The sequence below is a fragment of the Narcine bancroftii genome, chromosome 4, assembly GCF_036971445.1.
Source record: "Narcine bancroftii isolate sNarBan1 chromosome 4, sNarBan1.hap1, whole genome shotgun sequence".
Lineage (NCBI taxonomy): Eukaryota > Metazoa > Chordata > Chondrichthyes > Torpediniformes > Narcinidae > Narcine > Narcine bancroftii.
The window spans coordinates 255,644,226-255,659,820 of record NC_091472.1 but is presented as its reverse complement, the minus strand read 5'-3'; the positions used below and the strand labels follow the sequence as shown (position 1 = coordinate 255,659,820).

Genomic DNA, 15,595 nt, shown 5'->3' with positions numbered 1-15,595 from the left:
ACGTTCAGGATTCCAATGCAATATTCAGAGATAATACAGGGTAGTTCTCCGGAGCATTCTGGCCAGTATTTATCCCTCAACCAACATCAGCACAATGCATATTTAATTTATTTTAATTTTGATTCAGCACGGTACCAGGCCACTTCAGTTCATGAGTACATGCTGCCCAATTACAGTCATGTAGCCAATTAACCTACTAACCCCATACATCTTTGGAATATAGGAGGAAACCGGAGAGCCAGAGAAAACCCACATAGACACAGGAAGAACAAACAAACTCCTTACAGATGGAGGCCAAAGATATTTCTCCTCATCTCTGTTCTAAAGGAACGTCCTTTTATTCTGAGGCTGTATCCTTTGGTTTTAGACTATCCCACAGTGGGAAACATCTTCTGCAATCCACTCTATCCAGGCTCTTCAATGCTACATGAATCTATGTTGTCCCCACATTCTCATCAACTTCCACCCAGAATTTATATCAAGCCATAGAATACAATAGCACATCAAAAGGCCTTTCAGACCATCTAGTCTGTGCTGAATTATGTCTAGTCCCATTGACCTGCACCCAGACCGTAACACTCTGCACCCCTCCCATCCGTGTACCCATCCAAATTTTTCTTCAATGTCAGAATTGAGCCTGCATTTCACTATTTCAGCTGGAAGCTCATTCCACGCCCCCACCACTCTATGAAAAAAAGTTCCCCCGAATGTTCCTTTTAAACATTTCCCTTTTCACTCTTAGCCCATGTGCTATAGTTCTTGTTTCACATACTCTCAGGGTAACTAACAATGGTCAGCCATGTATTTGACAATCTACATGTATTCATGATGCGGGAGATACTCAAAGCAACCAAGCTGACACAAGGAGAACATATTGTGGGTCCTGAGGTAGAATTCAGCAAGCCCAATAATACATGAGTGCCCTTCAAAGACAGGAGGAACATGGCTGAGATTCAGACCCCACTCATTCATGTCCAGAAATTAGCACTGAGACCCCATTGTCATGGGTTCCGACTCATTCATGTCCAGAAATTAGCACTATGACCTCATTGTTATGGGTTCCTCTTACCCCAACTCCCTCCCCCAAAATCTCATATCGCCTCCACTGCCCAGAATCTCTCATTCCTGTCAATCTTAAACATCAGCCAACGGTCTATTTTCCCATTTGCTCTGGATAATTGATGAGATGCTGGATTCCTGCCACCGTTTTTACAAATGTACCTCAGCGTGAGGGAGGCTGGCACCGTGGAAGAATGAAAACTCAAAGGAGGAGAAAGCAATAAATCACTGGAGGCAGTGTTTAAAAACACGAGCAAATGATGGTTTTGTGCAGACAGGTGATGCAGGATTAATCCATACACAGTATCTCAGTGTCAAAAGAGAACTGTTGAGACTTGACTACAAAAGAACAATGTGAAAACATGAAATTAAAATATGTCTTTGAAATTTCATTTTTACAAGTGCTTGTGTGGTATTCCAAAGAGGATCAGTCATGAAATCTTCACCCATAAACTGTCTTCCATTCTCTTCATATAACCATATAACCACTTACAGCACAGAACAGGCCAGTTCGGCCCTACTAGTCAATGCCGTAACAAATCCCCACCCTCCTAGTCCCACTGACCAGCACCAGGTCCATACCCCTCCAGTCCTCTCCTATCCATGTAACGATCCAGTCTTTCCTTAAATATAACCAGTGATCCCGCCTCGACCACGTCTGTCGGAAGCTCATTCCACATCCCCACCACCCTTGGCGTAAAGAAATTTCCCCTCATGTTCCCCTTATAATTTTCCCCCTTCAATCTTAAACCATGCCCTCAAGAGAAAACAATTTTTTTATTTATAGAAAATAGAACATTGCGGCACAATACAGTCCCTTTGGCCCAAGATGTTGTGATCCATATACACCTACAAAAAATAAATGAAACCCTCTTGACCATATGACCCTCTAATTTTTCTTTCATGCATATGCCTGTCTCAGAGTCTCTTAAATGGCCCTAATGTTACAGCCTCCATTACCATCCCTGGCAAGTCATTTGAGGAACCCACAACTGTCTGTGTAAAAAACTTATCCTTGATGTCTCTCCTAAACTTTCCTTCCTTTACTTTGTACAGATGTCCTCAGGTGTTTGCTACCCCTGCCCTGGGAAAAGGGTGCTGACTGTCTACATAATCTTGTAGGCTACCAACTTTCAAGTCATTCTAAAGTGCTTAACAAGAAGGTTCTTCAGTATTGTACCAGTTTCACTGCAGGTAATGTGGTAACCAAGCTCTGCAGAGCAAGCTCCCACAAATGAAAGAAAGGTAAAAACTGGAGAATCTGACTTTCAACAGGTTATTGATTTAACCTGTTGCAAGTTATTGACCCTATTACAGCGCCAGTGACCCGGGTTCAAATCTAATGCAGGTTGTAACGAGTTTGTACGTTCTCCCCGTGACTGCGTAGGTTACCTCCAGGTGCTCCAGTTTTCTTCCATCCTTCAAAACGTACAGGGATTGCAAGTTAATTGGGATATTTGGGGATCATGGGTCAGAAGGGCCTGTTATCATGTTGTATGTTTAAATTAAAAATGAATTTTGGGTGGCACGGTTAGAATAGCGGTTAGTGCAATGTTGTTACAGAGCTAGTGACTGGGGTTCGAAACCCGTTCTCTCTGTAAAGAGCTTGCATGTTCTCCCCGCGTCTGCATGGGTTTCCTCTGGGTGCTCTGGTTTCCTCCCACCCTTCAAAATGTACCGGATGTTTAGGTCAATTGGGTGTAATTGGACTTGTTGCCTGGCTATATGTCTAAATTTAAAAATTAAATAAAAATAGAATAGGTGTTTGAGAGATAAAGACTGGTCAAACTCGGCCAGTATCTCCCCTACGAACATCCACCTGTGAAAGTTAGCAGCTCCGCCAGTGAAATGGGAAAAAGACAGAATGGGAAGGAGCCATTATCAACTCTATCAGTAACTTCTGCTGCCTTGGAAAAACAGCCAACATTAAAAGACTTATTTCACCCCATAAGGAACAAGATGCATGAGTATAAGATCATGCACCACCAGATTCAAGGAGAGTTTCTTTCCCACTGTTATCAGTCTTCTGAATTAACCTAAAACAGTAAAACTATGTTGCCTTTGCTCTATACCAACTGATCTCTCTGTAACTCTGTACTCTGTACTGTGTCTTATTTGTACTATGTATGAAATGTCTAGCTGGTCTAGTCATTAAACAACCACAACCACTACACCATGGTACATGCAACAATGAACTTGAAGAAATTGGTGGGAAGGGGTGGATGTTTGATGGCACATGCAGTCTCACCCTACAACATATCCATATCATTGTGGATTCAATGCCCTGCTTCCAAAGCAATACCCCTGCCACCAAGCAGTGGGAGATCATGAAGTCCACAGTAAATAAGTGGCTCACCGTAAATCTGCAGCCAACTCAGATTCAATAGGAACGGACAGTTACAAACATCAACACACATCATTCATCTGCGCAAGAACATAGAACATAGAAATCTGCAGGTCCTTCAGCCGACCTAATAACCAACTTCAACAACTGCCGAGAATTTCCCTTCTGCATAACCCTCCATTTTACTCAGTTCCATATACCTGACAGTTTCTTAAAAAAAATCCGATTGTACCAGCTCCCACCATCATTGTCAAACATTCACCCATCACTCTCTATGTCAAAAACTTACCTCTTACATCCCCGGGTATGTACTCTTAAGCTCCTTAAAACTATGCCCCCTCATGCCAGCAAATTCAGCCCTGGGAAAATGCCTCTGGCTATCCACACAATCAATGCCTCTCATCATTCTCTACACCTCTATCAGGTCACCCCTCATGCTCTGTCGCTGCAAGGAGAAAATAACAAGTTCACTGAACCTATCCTATTGAGGCATGCTCTCCGATCCAGGCAGTATCCTTGTAAATCACCTTTGTACTCCCTCTGTAAAAGGGGTCTCCAAACCTTTTAGACTATCAACCCCCTTCATGGAATCCTTGACCCCTCACTGACTCCTAAGCCATGTAATCCTTGGGGTGATGGCGGAGCAGGACTGGGGTGGTGGCCCTGGATGGTGGGGGTATGGCAGTGCTGGACGGGGGAAGAGGTGGCGGCACTGAACGGCGGGGGGGGGGGGGGGGGGGGGGGGGCGGGGGAAGAGAAGCATTAGAGTATGGCATTAGACACATACTTCTTTTCCTCCTCCTTCTTTGCTCCATCAGTCCTTTGCTCTCTACTTATTAAGAGGCCAAAGCCAAATATGGTGGCCAGCAAGGCCAGCTCTCGCGAGAGGACGGCCACCCTTGCCATAGGCGCTATTTTCCATAGACATGCTCCTGCATTCGACCACAAAATTTCAATCAACCCCCCCCCCCCCACCACCCCCAGGCTGTTTGACTCCATTTCAACCCCCAGTCATTTATCAACCTTTTGGATTGTCCAATCAACCCCCAGGGGTCAATATTGACTGTTTCAGATACCCCTGCTCTATAGCGTTCACATCCTTCCTGTAGTGTCGAGGGAATGCCTATCAGATTGGCTGCATTTTCCTGTTTTTGGAAATGATCTTGAACCAGGCAATGGCAGAATATTCCATGACCCTCTTGAAATGCGGATGGTGGAAAATCTGTCGCTACTATATGCCATCCTTCTGCCTCCATGGATGCTGCCAGACCCTCTGACTTACTCCAGCAGGTTGTTTTTTGTTTGACATAAATAGGATACCAAAGCAAATCAGAAGCCCATAAACACATGCCTCCCAAATACATATTTGGAGGGTGGGAGGAAACCACAGAACCCAGAGGAAACCCATATAGACACGGGGAGAATGTACAAACCCTTACACACAGCGCCAGATTCGATCCCAGGTTGTTGGTGCTATTATAGTTTTGCTCTAACTGCAACACTAACTGTATCGCCATTTGCACTAACCATGCTGCCGTGGAATTCGAGCTTGAAGCCATTATCAGCTTGTTCACTGAAGCATGCACGTGGCTTGGCCAACATAGTGAATGACCCATCGCACCTAGACACGCTCTCTTCCCTTATCTGCCATCCCTATAAGATTGAGTTAAACAAGTACCAACCCGAAGATGATGGGGTCGAGTGAAATATACAAACATGCTGGAGAAACTCAGCAGGCCATGCAGCATCCATCAGAAGTAAAAGGTAACTAACATTTTGGGCCTGGGCCCTGCATCTGGTCTACTATACCAATGGATGCTGTGTGATCCACTGAGTTTCTCCAGCACGTTTGTAAAGTAATTTCCTTGTCTGTAACTCCCATATGCTGACGGAATTCATCCCTAAAATCATTGAACATTAATGAAGAGAAGGTGAAGCTATAAATGACTGAGAATCACAGTGAACATTCAGTGTGATGATAAAGATGTAAAGTAGATGCTAATTTGCATTCAGTTTCTTAACATGCTCTGCTCTTTCTACCACTGAGCAGCAGGGCACTGTATTAGCTTCCATCCCACTCTGCCTAGTAAAGCATTCTTGTCACATAGGATTGTGGGCACTCGCATTATTTTCCGCATTCAGAGGAAAAAGAGCGACAGCAGTTGCTCGCAAAACATTGGAGTTACAAGTGAGAGCCATCAGAGCTCACTGCCAGGGCTGTTGCTGGCATTCGTTCAAATGCATGTAATCCATTTCCACTTGCAGCAGATTAGCTTGAGAAAGGCAGGACTCACTTACTGTCTTTGCCCGCTTGCAAAGTCAAAGAGCTTCACTCACTGAGCCAAACAAGGTGCATAAACAGCTCTTTCTGCCTGAAGTTGCTTGACATGATAAGAGGCTTGGCCAGAGTGAGGCAGCGAGTGGTGATGCTCCTTGTGTTCTGGGACTCAATAGAACCATAAAACATTACAGCACAGAAACAGGCCCTTTGGCCCTTTTAGTCTGTGCTGAGCTATTATTCTACCGAGTCCCACTGACCTGCACCCAGTCCGTTGCTCTCCATACCCTTCCTATCCATGTACCAGTCCAAATTTTTCTTAAATATGAAAATTGAGCCCACATTCACCACTTCAGCTGGCAGCACATTCCACACTCCCAGCACTCTCTGTGTGAAGAAGTTGCCCCTAATGTTCCCCTAAACATTTCCCCTTTCACTCTATGTCCTCTAGTTTGTATCTCACTTGACCTCAGTGGAAAAACCCTATCTACATTTACTCTGTCTCTTCCCCTCATAATTTTAAATACCTCTATCAGATCTCCCCTCATTCTTCTATGCTCCAGGGAATAAGGTCCTCATCTCTTCAAACCTTCCTTGAAACTCAGTTCCTGAAGCCCTGGCAACATCCAAGTAAATCTCCTCTGCATTTTTTTTACCTTGATATCTTTCCTGTAGTTAGGTGACCAAAACTGCACACATTACTCCAAATTTGGCATCTCCAATGTCTTATACAACTTTACCATATCATCCCAACTCTATACTCAATGCTTTGATTTAAGCAGTATGCCAAAAGCTCTCTTTACAACACTATCTACCTGTGATGCCACTTTCAGGGAATTATCTGTATTCCCAGATCCCTCTGTTCTACCACACTCCTTGGTGCCCTATCATTTACCATATATGTGCTTTCTTGGTTTGTCCTTCCAAAATGCAACACCTCATACTTATCTACATTAAATTCCATCTGCCATTTTTCTGCCAGCTAGAATCTTGCTTCTTTTTTCTTCTCACATCCAAGCTGGGCATCCACATTGTCATTGGGGAAAATTATAGCTTTCCTTTCTTTTCATCCTGAATTTAATCTTGCAACTTTATTTCATTCGAGCTCCCAAGCCAATTGTGTGTGAAAGTTGGGTTCCACCCGCTCTTGTGTCATAAGAGCAGAAGAAATAGGAGCAAGAGTCGATCTGGCCTGTCAAGCCTGCTCTGCCATTCAATAAGATCATGGCCGATCTGGCGATGGACTTGGCTTCGCTTACCCGTCTGTTCCCCATAACTTTTACTTCCCCACTGTTCAAATATCTATTCAATTGTGTCTTCAATATAGTATTTAATGAGGTCTCTATTGTTTCACTGGGCAGAGGATTCTACATATTTACTTCTTTTTTCTTTGGCTTGGCTTCGCGGACGAAGATTTATGGAGGGGGTAAAATGTCCACGTCAGCTGCAGGCTCATTGGTGGCTGACAAGTCCGATGCGGGACAGGCAGACACGGTTGCAGCGGTTGCTGGGGAAAATTGGTTGGTTGGGGTTGGGTGTTGGGTTTTTCCTCCTTTGCCTTTTGTCAGTGAGGTGGGCTCTGCGGTCTTCTTCAAAGGAGGTTGCTGCCCGCCAAACTGTGAGGCGCCAAGATGTACGGTTTGAGGCGATATCAGCCCACTGGCGGTGGTCGATGTGGCAGGCACCAAGAGATTTCTTTAGACAGTCCTTGTACCTTTTCTTTGGTGCACCTCTGTCACGGTGGCCAGTGGAGAGCTCGCCATATAACACGATCTTGGGAAGGCGATGGTCCTCCATTCTGGAGACGTGACCCACCCAGCGCAGCTGGATCTTCAGCAGCGTGGACTCGATGCTGTCGACCTCTGACATCTCGAGTACTTCGACGTTAGGGATGAAAGCGCTCCAATGAATGTTGAGGATGCAGCGGAGACAACGCTGGTGGAAGCGTTCTAGGAGCCGTAGGTGATGCCGGTAGAGGACCCATGATTCGGAGCCGAACAGGAGTGTGGGTATGACAACGGCTCTGTATACGCTTATCTTTGTGAGGTTTTTCAGTTGGTTGTTTTTCCAGACTCTTTTGTGTAATCTTCCAAAGGCGCTATTTGCCTTGGCGAGTCTGTTGTCTATCTCATTGTCGATCCTTGCATCTGATGAAATGGTGCAGCCGAGATAGGTAAACTGGTTGACCGTTTTGAGTTTTGTGTGCCCGATGGAGATACTCTCTGGGAAAAAGCATTCCTCCCCTTCTCTGTCTAAATATACTCCCTTGAATCTTGAGTCCATGTCCCTGGGTTTTCTCTTTATATTATTTACAACATTGAGACCTTTGCCGTCCAATTGCACCGAATTAACCAACAACCCCGTATGTTTTGAAGGGTTGGAGGAAATCAGAACACCGGGGGAATGTTCACACAGGACATGGGGAGAACGTACAAAGTCCTGACAGACAGCAGACACCGGCACTGTAATGGTGTCACTCTAACCATGCCAGTGAAAATAACCTCTTCTGCTTCTATCCTCGTTATCCACAAAGCATGGGGTCATGGACTTCCCGGAGATGACAAAATCCATGAATGCAATTGAAAATAAAATGGTGGCACTGCCAGAGCTGCTGTAACGGCACGACTGGTGTGGGCTTTGGAGAGCAGGGCGCGGAAATACGGCACTGCTCCGCAGGGATCTACTGCCCGGTCATGATGCTGGCATCACTGTACAGTCTTAAAATGCCCTGTTAAAGGGGGTCAAAGGTGTTTTTTTTTTAATCTTGTAATCGTGGAGGTCAGTGTCCAAGATAGCAGTATCTGTGCTGAGCTGCACACCACAACAGGTTGCGGTCTCTGGGGGAGCAGTGGACTGGTGCAGGGCACTAGAAATGGGGAGAACACCCCCCTCTCTCCCTCCCCCCCTCCCCTCCAGTTGAGAAGGAGAAGCTTGGGGATGACCCTACAGGGAAATTGACCATGGCAGCAGACCCAGCGAGGGGCTCGGTGGCTGAAAGACCTACACAGGCTACTGGCAGTTGACGACTTGCAGTCAAAGCACCCACACAGGCTGCGATTTACTGGAGACTGGCTCAGGGAACCAGTTATTGGAACCAGAATTCAAGAGGGTGCTGAGAACAAGAACGTCTCCCGAAGACCCTCAGGCACTGGAGGCTTCCTGATCTTATGGAAGGTTTGGATCTGGAGCTCAGGTTGCCGATGGTTTGAGGAGAAGTCTGTGAGACTGCAGAAGCTGTGGGAGCCCTGGAAGTGAATCCATAGACACTCAGTGTCTTTGAAGGGACTCTTTTTTGTTTCTCGTCCTCCTACGGTTAGGGGCGGCAGACAATGCTCACTCTTTGCTTGCCTTACAGTAGACATGTATTAGATTTTTAATGTATTATTACTTGATAGTAAAAAGGAACCTTTGAACCTCCAACACAACCCAACACAACTCTTAAATAAACATTAGCTTAAATACATCACCACCCATTAAAATCATTAAATAATCATCCTAAAATGATTAAGTCTTGAAAAGGAAATTATATAATCCAACCATCTACTTCCATTAAAACTTACACAAAGTGATCAGTTTTGAAATCGTACAGTGAGGATGTGTCAACAAAGGGTGCTCCTCTGTGGGAGTAATGCACATTGGGGAGCCACTTGACACAAGTGGCCTGGAAACTGATTGTCCGATAGATGCAAATAATGTTTAGCTCTTCAATGTGTCTATGTATCTCTAGTCTAACCATAAACTACTTGAGGACCACCAAAAACTCTTTCTGCACAACTGAACCAACACAACATTTCTTGCATCAAATGCAGCTGTGAATATTTATCTCCTTTTTTCCGTCCTGGCAAAAGTTAATTTATACTATTGTAGTTGGTGTATCTTACATGTGGTGGCTATGTTAAGTAAGAATTTCGGTGTACATACCGGTATGTATATGACAATAAACGCTCATCACATTTCATCACCACATATTTACAAAACAATATTCATTGATTTATTTGAATATATGAATATTTGTCCTGCATATGTATTGTTTGTCTGTATGTGTGTTATATCTGGTTGTATGTTGGAGTGTTTTGCACCAAGGACCAGAAAACATTGTTTCGTCGGGTTGTACTTGTGCAATCAGATGATAATAAACTTGATGAAATAGATATATTTTCTGAAAATAAAGCAAGATAGGACTTGGGAATGTGTGGGATTCAACAGAGCAGTTGGGGAGGGCTGCATGAATTTCAAAAAGTATCACGTTGATATTAGAAAGGACTTTTGTCCTGTCGTAATTGTGATCTGCCGTGTTCTCGTGAAGGAGAAGGAAATCAACAGACTGATGTCGAACGCCAAGATGAAATTTAGTTCTACACCAAAAGCCCATGGAACAAGAGAGAAGAAGGGGTGTTGCCCCTAATCTGGTGCCCTAGCTGGGGGCTATTGGCAAAGTAAAGGTTTCTATGCCTTTTACAGTCAGAACCCCCAGCACTCTGGGGTAGCCACTCATTGAGTATTACCCTACCATCTTATCCCATAAACCCAAGCCATGGCCCACTGGTGGGCCTCAGCATTTTTCCATATGGGTTTTAAAAATGTTAAATAAAATACTTTAAATTAGATAATGATGTGTTTCTTACAAAGCTGTCTTTGACTTGAAAATATTGCTCAGGCACGAAGCCCATGGTTCTCATCTTTTTCAGTCTAAGACATGTTAGGTCAAAAGCCATATCGGCCTTGGACCAAAAAAGGTTGAGAACCATGACCTTAGTGCCATAGTCATAAAAGAAACTCTTTTTCCTTTTCATTCAATGTCTTAGGAGTTGGTCAAAACACCTCAGGAGTTGGTCCAAATGCCTCAACTCAGCCTGGATGCTATATAACCATTGGTCACGAGTCCCCAGACCACTTTAGGAAGTGACACGGACGTATATTGTGGAGACAGCGTAAACTTACTCGTTTGTGGTGAAGACGCCATAGATCAGGTCCTGCTCTGGGAGGTAAAACGTGCTCTGCAGTTCGTTATAGTAAAATGGGAGCTCCCCGGAGCGTGAGCAGTTCAGCCTGGCTTTCATGAAGGTGGTCCAGGTGTCCTCCAGTAAAAAGTGGCCGCCGACGTCATTCTTGCATACTCGCCCCACCCGAGAGTAGACAGTCCTGCCGCAGTCGTGCTCCACCGTGTTCTCACGGAAGAAGAAGTAGATGAACAAGCCAATGTCATAGGCCGAGACAAAGTTTGGTTCTGCAAAGGAAAGAGCAGAATACAAAAAGCCCATGAGGTGTGAAGAACAGAGGCGTTGCTCCCAATCAGGTGCCCAATCTGGGATGGAGGTAGTGAAGGCCTCCCTGCCTGTTACAGCTGGGAGAACCCCTAGAACACTGAGGTACCCATCACCCTATCATTCCTCCTACCCACCCAAGGCTTGCTGCTCTAGATTCCTGCAGCAAGGAAACAGTCCATCAAGTCTCCTCAAACAACACAGGGTGGTGGGGGAGGGGGGAAAGAATTAATGACAATGGTGTAAATAGAAATTAATGTAACAAGGTACTGTAATGGAACTATATAGACACAAACTAAGGGTGGGAAGAGACTTGAACGGTTTTCCTTCGTAGATAATTTATTGTGAATAAGGGCTATTTTTAGTAAAAAGAAAATAAATATTTGAGTTCTTCCACTACCTGTGGTACTATATTTTGGTTGTCATTCATTGACTGCTCGCAAAACAAAAATGTTTACTGTGTCTCATCTGCTTGACAAGAAACAATTTAATTCCACTTCTTCAACAGTTGCACCTATGTGTTGGGTTTCTATGACTTGTGTAAAACTGATTATTTAAGAAGTACAATGCTATTTTTTTTTCTGTTAACTTCACCATAGTGAATGAGCTCACTCACCTTTTTCGCATTTTATTTCTATCCTCAGCTTGTTCCTTTGGCTATCCTAAGACTGCATTTATAATCCCACTATTTTAGTATGACTGGCAAATGTTATTGATCCCATAGCACCTAGCTCTGTAGCTCCCTGCTAGAGAAGAATCTGTTTATTTGATATTTGGCATATTCCAGAGGTCCCTTATCAACTTTGACAGATGCACCAAAGGAAGAATCTTGTCCGAATGCATCACCGCATGGGATGGGATCTGCTCTGCCTAAGACTGCAAGAAACTGTAGAGGGTTGTAAACGCAGTACAACATCCCCTCCAACAACTCCATCTGAACCTCCTGCTGTCGTGGAAAAGCTGCTAATATATAAAAGGACCTGTCTTTGGTGCACCTCTGTCTTGGTGGCCAGTGGAGAGCTCGTCATATAACACTATCTTGGGAAGGCGATGGTCCCCCATTCTGGAGATGTGACCCACCCAGCGCAGTTGGATCTTCAGCAGCATGGATTCGATGCTTGCGGACTCTGCTAGCTCAAGTACTTCGATGTTGGTGATGAAGTCATTCCAATGAATGTTGAGGATGGAGCGGAGACAGCACTGATGGAAGAGTTCTAGGAGCCGTAGGTGATGCCGGTAGAGGACCCATGATTCAGAGCCGAACAGGAGCGTGGGTATGACAACGGCTCTGTACACGCTGATCTTTGTGTGTTTCTTCAGGTGGTTGTTTTTCCAGACTCTTTTGTGTAGTCTTCCAAAGGCACTATTTGCCTTGGCGACTCTATTTTCAATCTCTTTGTCAATCCTTGCATCAGATGAAATGGTGCAGCCGAGGTAGGTAAACTGGTTGACCGTTTTGAGTTCTGTGTGCCCGATGGAGATGTGGGGGGGCTGGTAGTCATGGAGGGGACCTGGCTGATGGAGGACCTCAGTTTTCTTCAGGCTGACTTCCAGGCCAAACATTTTGGCAGTTTCTGCAAATCAGGACGTCATGCGCTGAAGAGCTGGCTCCGAATGAATCTATAGAATCTATAGATAGCTGGAAAATGCCAACCCCTAATCTGCTGCCTCTAAAGTCATGGGCTTCAAAATTCTGGGATGTGGATCATCAGGTTCTTCAAATTTATCAGGTTTCATTAAAAAAAATTAATGATACAGCACTGTAGAGCCCTTCCGACCCATGAAACCCGTGCCGCTCAATTACACCCAATTAACCTACCAACCCATACATTTTGGATGGTGGGAGGAAGCCAGAGTGAAAACCCACACAGACATGGGGAGAACGTACAATCACCTTACAGACAGCGGTGGTTTTGAATCCAGGTTGCTGGCATTGCGCTAACTGCTATGTCAACCATGCTGCATCTTATCTTCTCTTGTGCTGATATTTAATGCCTTCTGCTTCTTATTCTCACTTGACCCTTCATTTTGTAGCATCCAATAGGTTTTGTGCAGCTTCCTTTAATAAAGAGAGCTGCAAAGTAATTGCTTAATTTCTCACAGGCGGTGGATTGTTGGTGACTCAAAGCAAGAAACCCATGCAATTGCAGGCTATTGTGGCCAAGGGACTCATTCCAGGCTGCTGACTGATGGAGACTGGCTTGAGAATGGCTGAAGAGGTACCAGATATCGGAACTGAAATGCAAGAGGGTGTCAAGAAGTTTGGATCTGGTTGTCGATAGTTTGGACTGAAGGATTCATGGCTACGGAGGCTATGGGAGTATTGGAGGTGAATCCAAGAATACTCAGTGACTCTGGGTGGAGTCTCCTTGCTTCTCTTTCTCTGACTGTAAGGGCCGCTGGGCAATTTCTACTGATGGTGAATCTTTGTTTGCCTTATGGTAGACTAAAGGAGATTTTGTGTAATATCACATTTTCTGTTTTATTACATGACAATAAAATAATCTTGAATCTCTGTGATTTATTTATTTCCCATTATAAATGTTCAGTTCATAGGAAGCAATTCACACACACACACACACACACACACACACACACACACACACACACACACACACACACACACACACACACACACACACACACACACACACACACACACACACACACACACACACAAAGATGGTCTAGAGTTTGCCATTACCCTTGAGCCATTTTGAGTTGTACTGTGCAGTTCGGAGTCGTGGCATGTTCCCCATACTACGATAGATGGCTGAATCTCGACCTGAAAAGTCTATCACTGTGGCTGCATACAGCTCCCCTCGTGAAGTAATCACAGCAGTGGAATTGTGTTTGGGATCGTAGGGACATCGTGCCACACCGTTAATCTTGTTGATGATTTTGCTCAGGTTATCCAGCTAGAGAAAGCAGAAGATCACACACATAGACAGGCAATGATATTTGTTGCACAAGGCACCTCTAATTTTACACTTCTCTGTTGCATTTTCTCATTGATGCTCATGTGCCACATCTTTATTTTGTTGTCACACTGAATCTTGGGGTGAAAGATTATTATAAATGCTACCAAGTGGGCACACCTTCCACTTCCCATTCCAGGCCCTCCATTCACAAGCTTGGTTAATATAAGGTCCATTTCTCTTCTTTGTGTGCTTTCTATTGTTGCCACCTCCCCCTCTGCAACACATGCAGAGCACACATGAGAGCCTGCATCTTTGTCCCAGGAGACACCAGAGGACAAATGTTGAAACTTGAGTGGAGGAGTGTTTAGGGGAGATATCAGAGATAAGTCTTTTACACAGAGAATGCTGGATGCCTGGAATGCATTGCCAGGAGGCTGATACAAAAGGGGCATTTAAAAGACTTAGACAGGCACATGGATGTAAGAAAAATAAACGACTTGAATCTCAGCTGGTCCCACAGCATCCATTGGAGGCAAAGATATATAACTTACATTTTGGGCTTGAGCCCTTCGTCAAGGTGTGAGCAAAAAGCAAACCAGTGTTCCTCTGCCTCTATAATGATGCTCATTGTAGAACTTTGCTGTGCTGTGTTTCTTCACTCATACCTTGAGGAAGGGCTCAGGCTTGAATCGTTGGTAATATACGTTGTGAGATTGGCTGAGTTCCTCCAGCATTTTTGTGTTTTGACCAGATTATTCACTACATTTCCTACCTTACAGTACACACTACAAATTTTCTACCTGCAATAGCATCAGAGTGTCCTGAGGTTGACTGAGGTGGCACTGCTACCATAGTGGTTCAAATCCCGTGCTGTCTGTAAGGAGTCTGTACGTTCTCCTCATGTCTGCATGGGATTCCTTTGGGTGCTCCAGTTTCCTTCCTCTGTTTAAAATGTACTTGGGGGGGGGGGGTTTGCAGGTCAATTGGGTGTAAATGGGGGGCATGAGCTCATGGGTCAGAAGGGCCTGTTACCGTCCTGAATGTCTAAATTTTTTAAAATTTAAAATGCACGACTATGCCTTTTTATAAAAGCAAAACGAGGAAAAAAGTGAGAAAGTTAACATGCAAAAGACAGAAGGTGACAGAGTGTCACTTCACTGAGGCATTGTCCTCCAGCATCAATCACTACAATCAGTGTTTGGCATTAGTTGAACCAAATAGTGCGACTCATGAAATAAAGTGCAATCAAAGTCATCCTTCAATTGGCCAACATTAAAGCCATCCCAAAGATTGACATCCCAAAGACATGGAGGATAACAGGTTAATTCACTCTGCAAATTACCCCCAGGCCCCAGCTTGTACGCAAGTGGTAAGATTTTTCTGGGAACATGAGGTTAGTAAGATGTGAATGTGCAAAATGGGTGTTTGATGGTCAACTTTATTTCCCAAAGTGTTGTTTCAAAATTATATGGGGTATATAGACAGAGTAAATACAAGCAGGTTTGAGCCACTGAGGTTAAGTGAGACAGGAACTAGGGGACATGGATCGAGGGAAAAAGGTGAGATGTTTTGAATATTTGGGAAAGGTGAGATGTTTTAAGGGAATATCTGGGGAGAACTTCTTCACGCAGGGAGTGATGAAAGTGTGGACTGAGCTGACAGCTGAAGTGGTGAATGCGGGCTCGATTTTGACAATTAAGAACAATTTGGACAGAGACATGGATGGGAG

General features: G+C 44.5%; 1 protein-coding gene across 6 annotated transcripts in view; it reads right to left on the bottom strand.

The window, feature by feature from the left end:
* The window catches only part of sema5ba (sema domain, seven thrombospondin repeats (type 1 and type 1-like), transmembrane domain (TM) and short cytoplasmic domain, (semaphorin) 5Ba), a 395,686-nt gene that overhangs the window by 144,796 nt on the left and 235,295 nt on the right, over window positions 1-15,595 (bottom strand). For all 6 annotated transcript variants that reach the window (XM_069934791.1, XM_069934794.1, XM_069934796.1 and 3 more), the window contains 2 exons: window positions 13,650-13,863; window positions 10,623-10,908 (listed from right to left, as the gene is read on the bottom strand). In XM_069934791.1, the coding sequence (XP_069790892.1) occupies window positions 10,623-10,908; window positions 13,650-13,863 (500 nt within the window). The remainder of the gene's footprint in view (window positions 1-10,622; window positions 10,909-13,649; window positions 13,864-15,595) is intronic.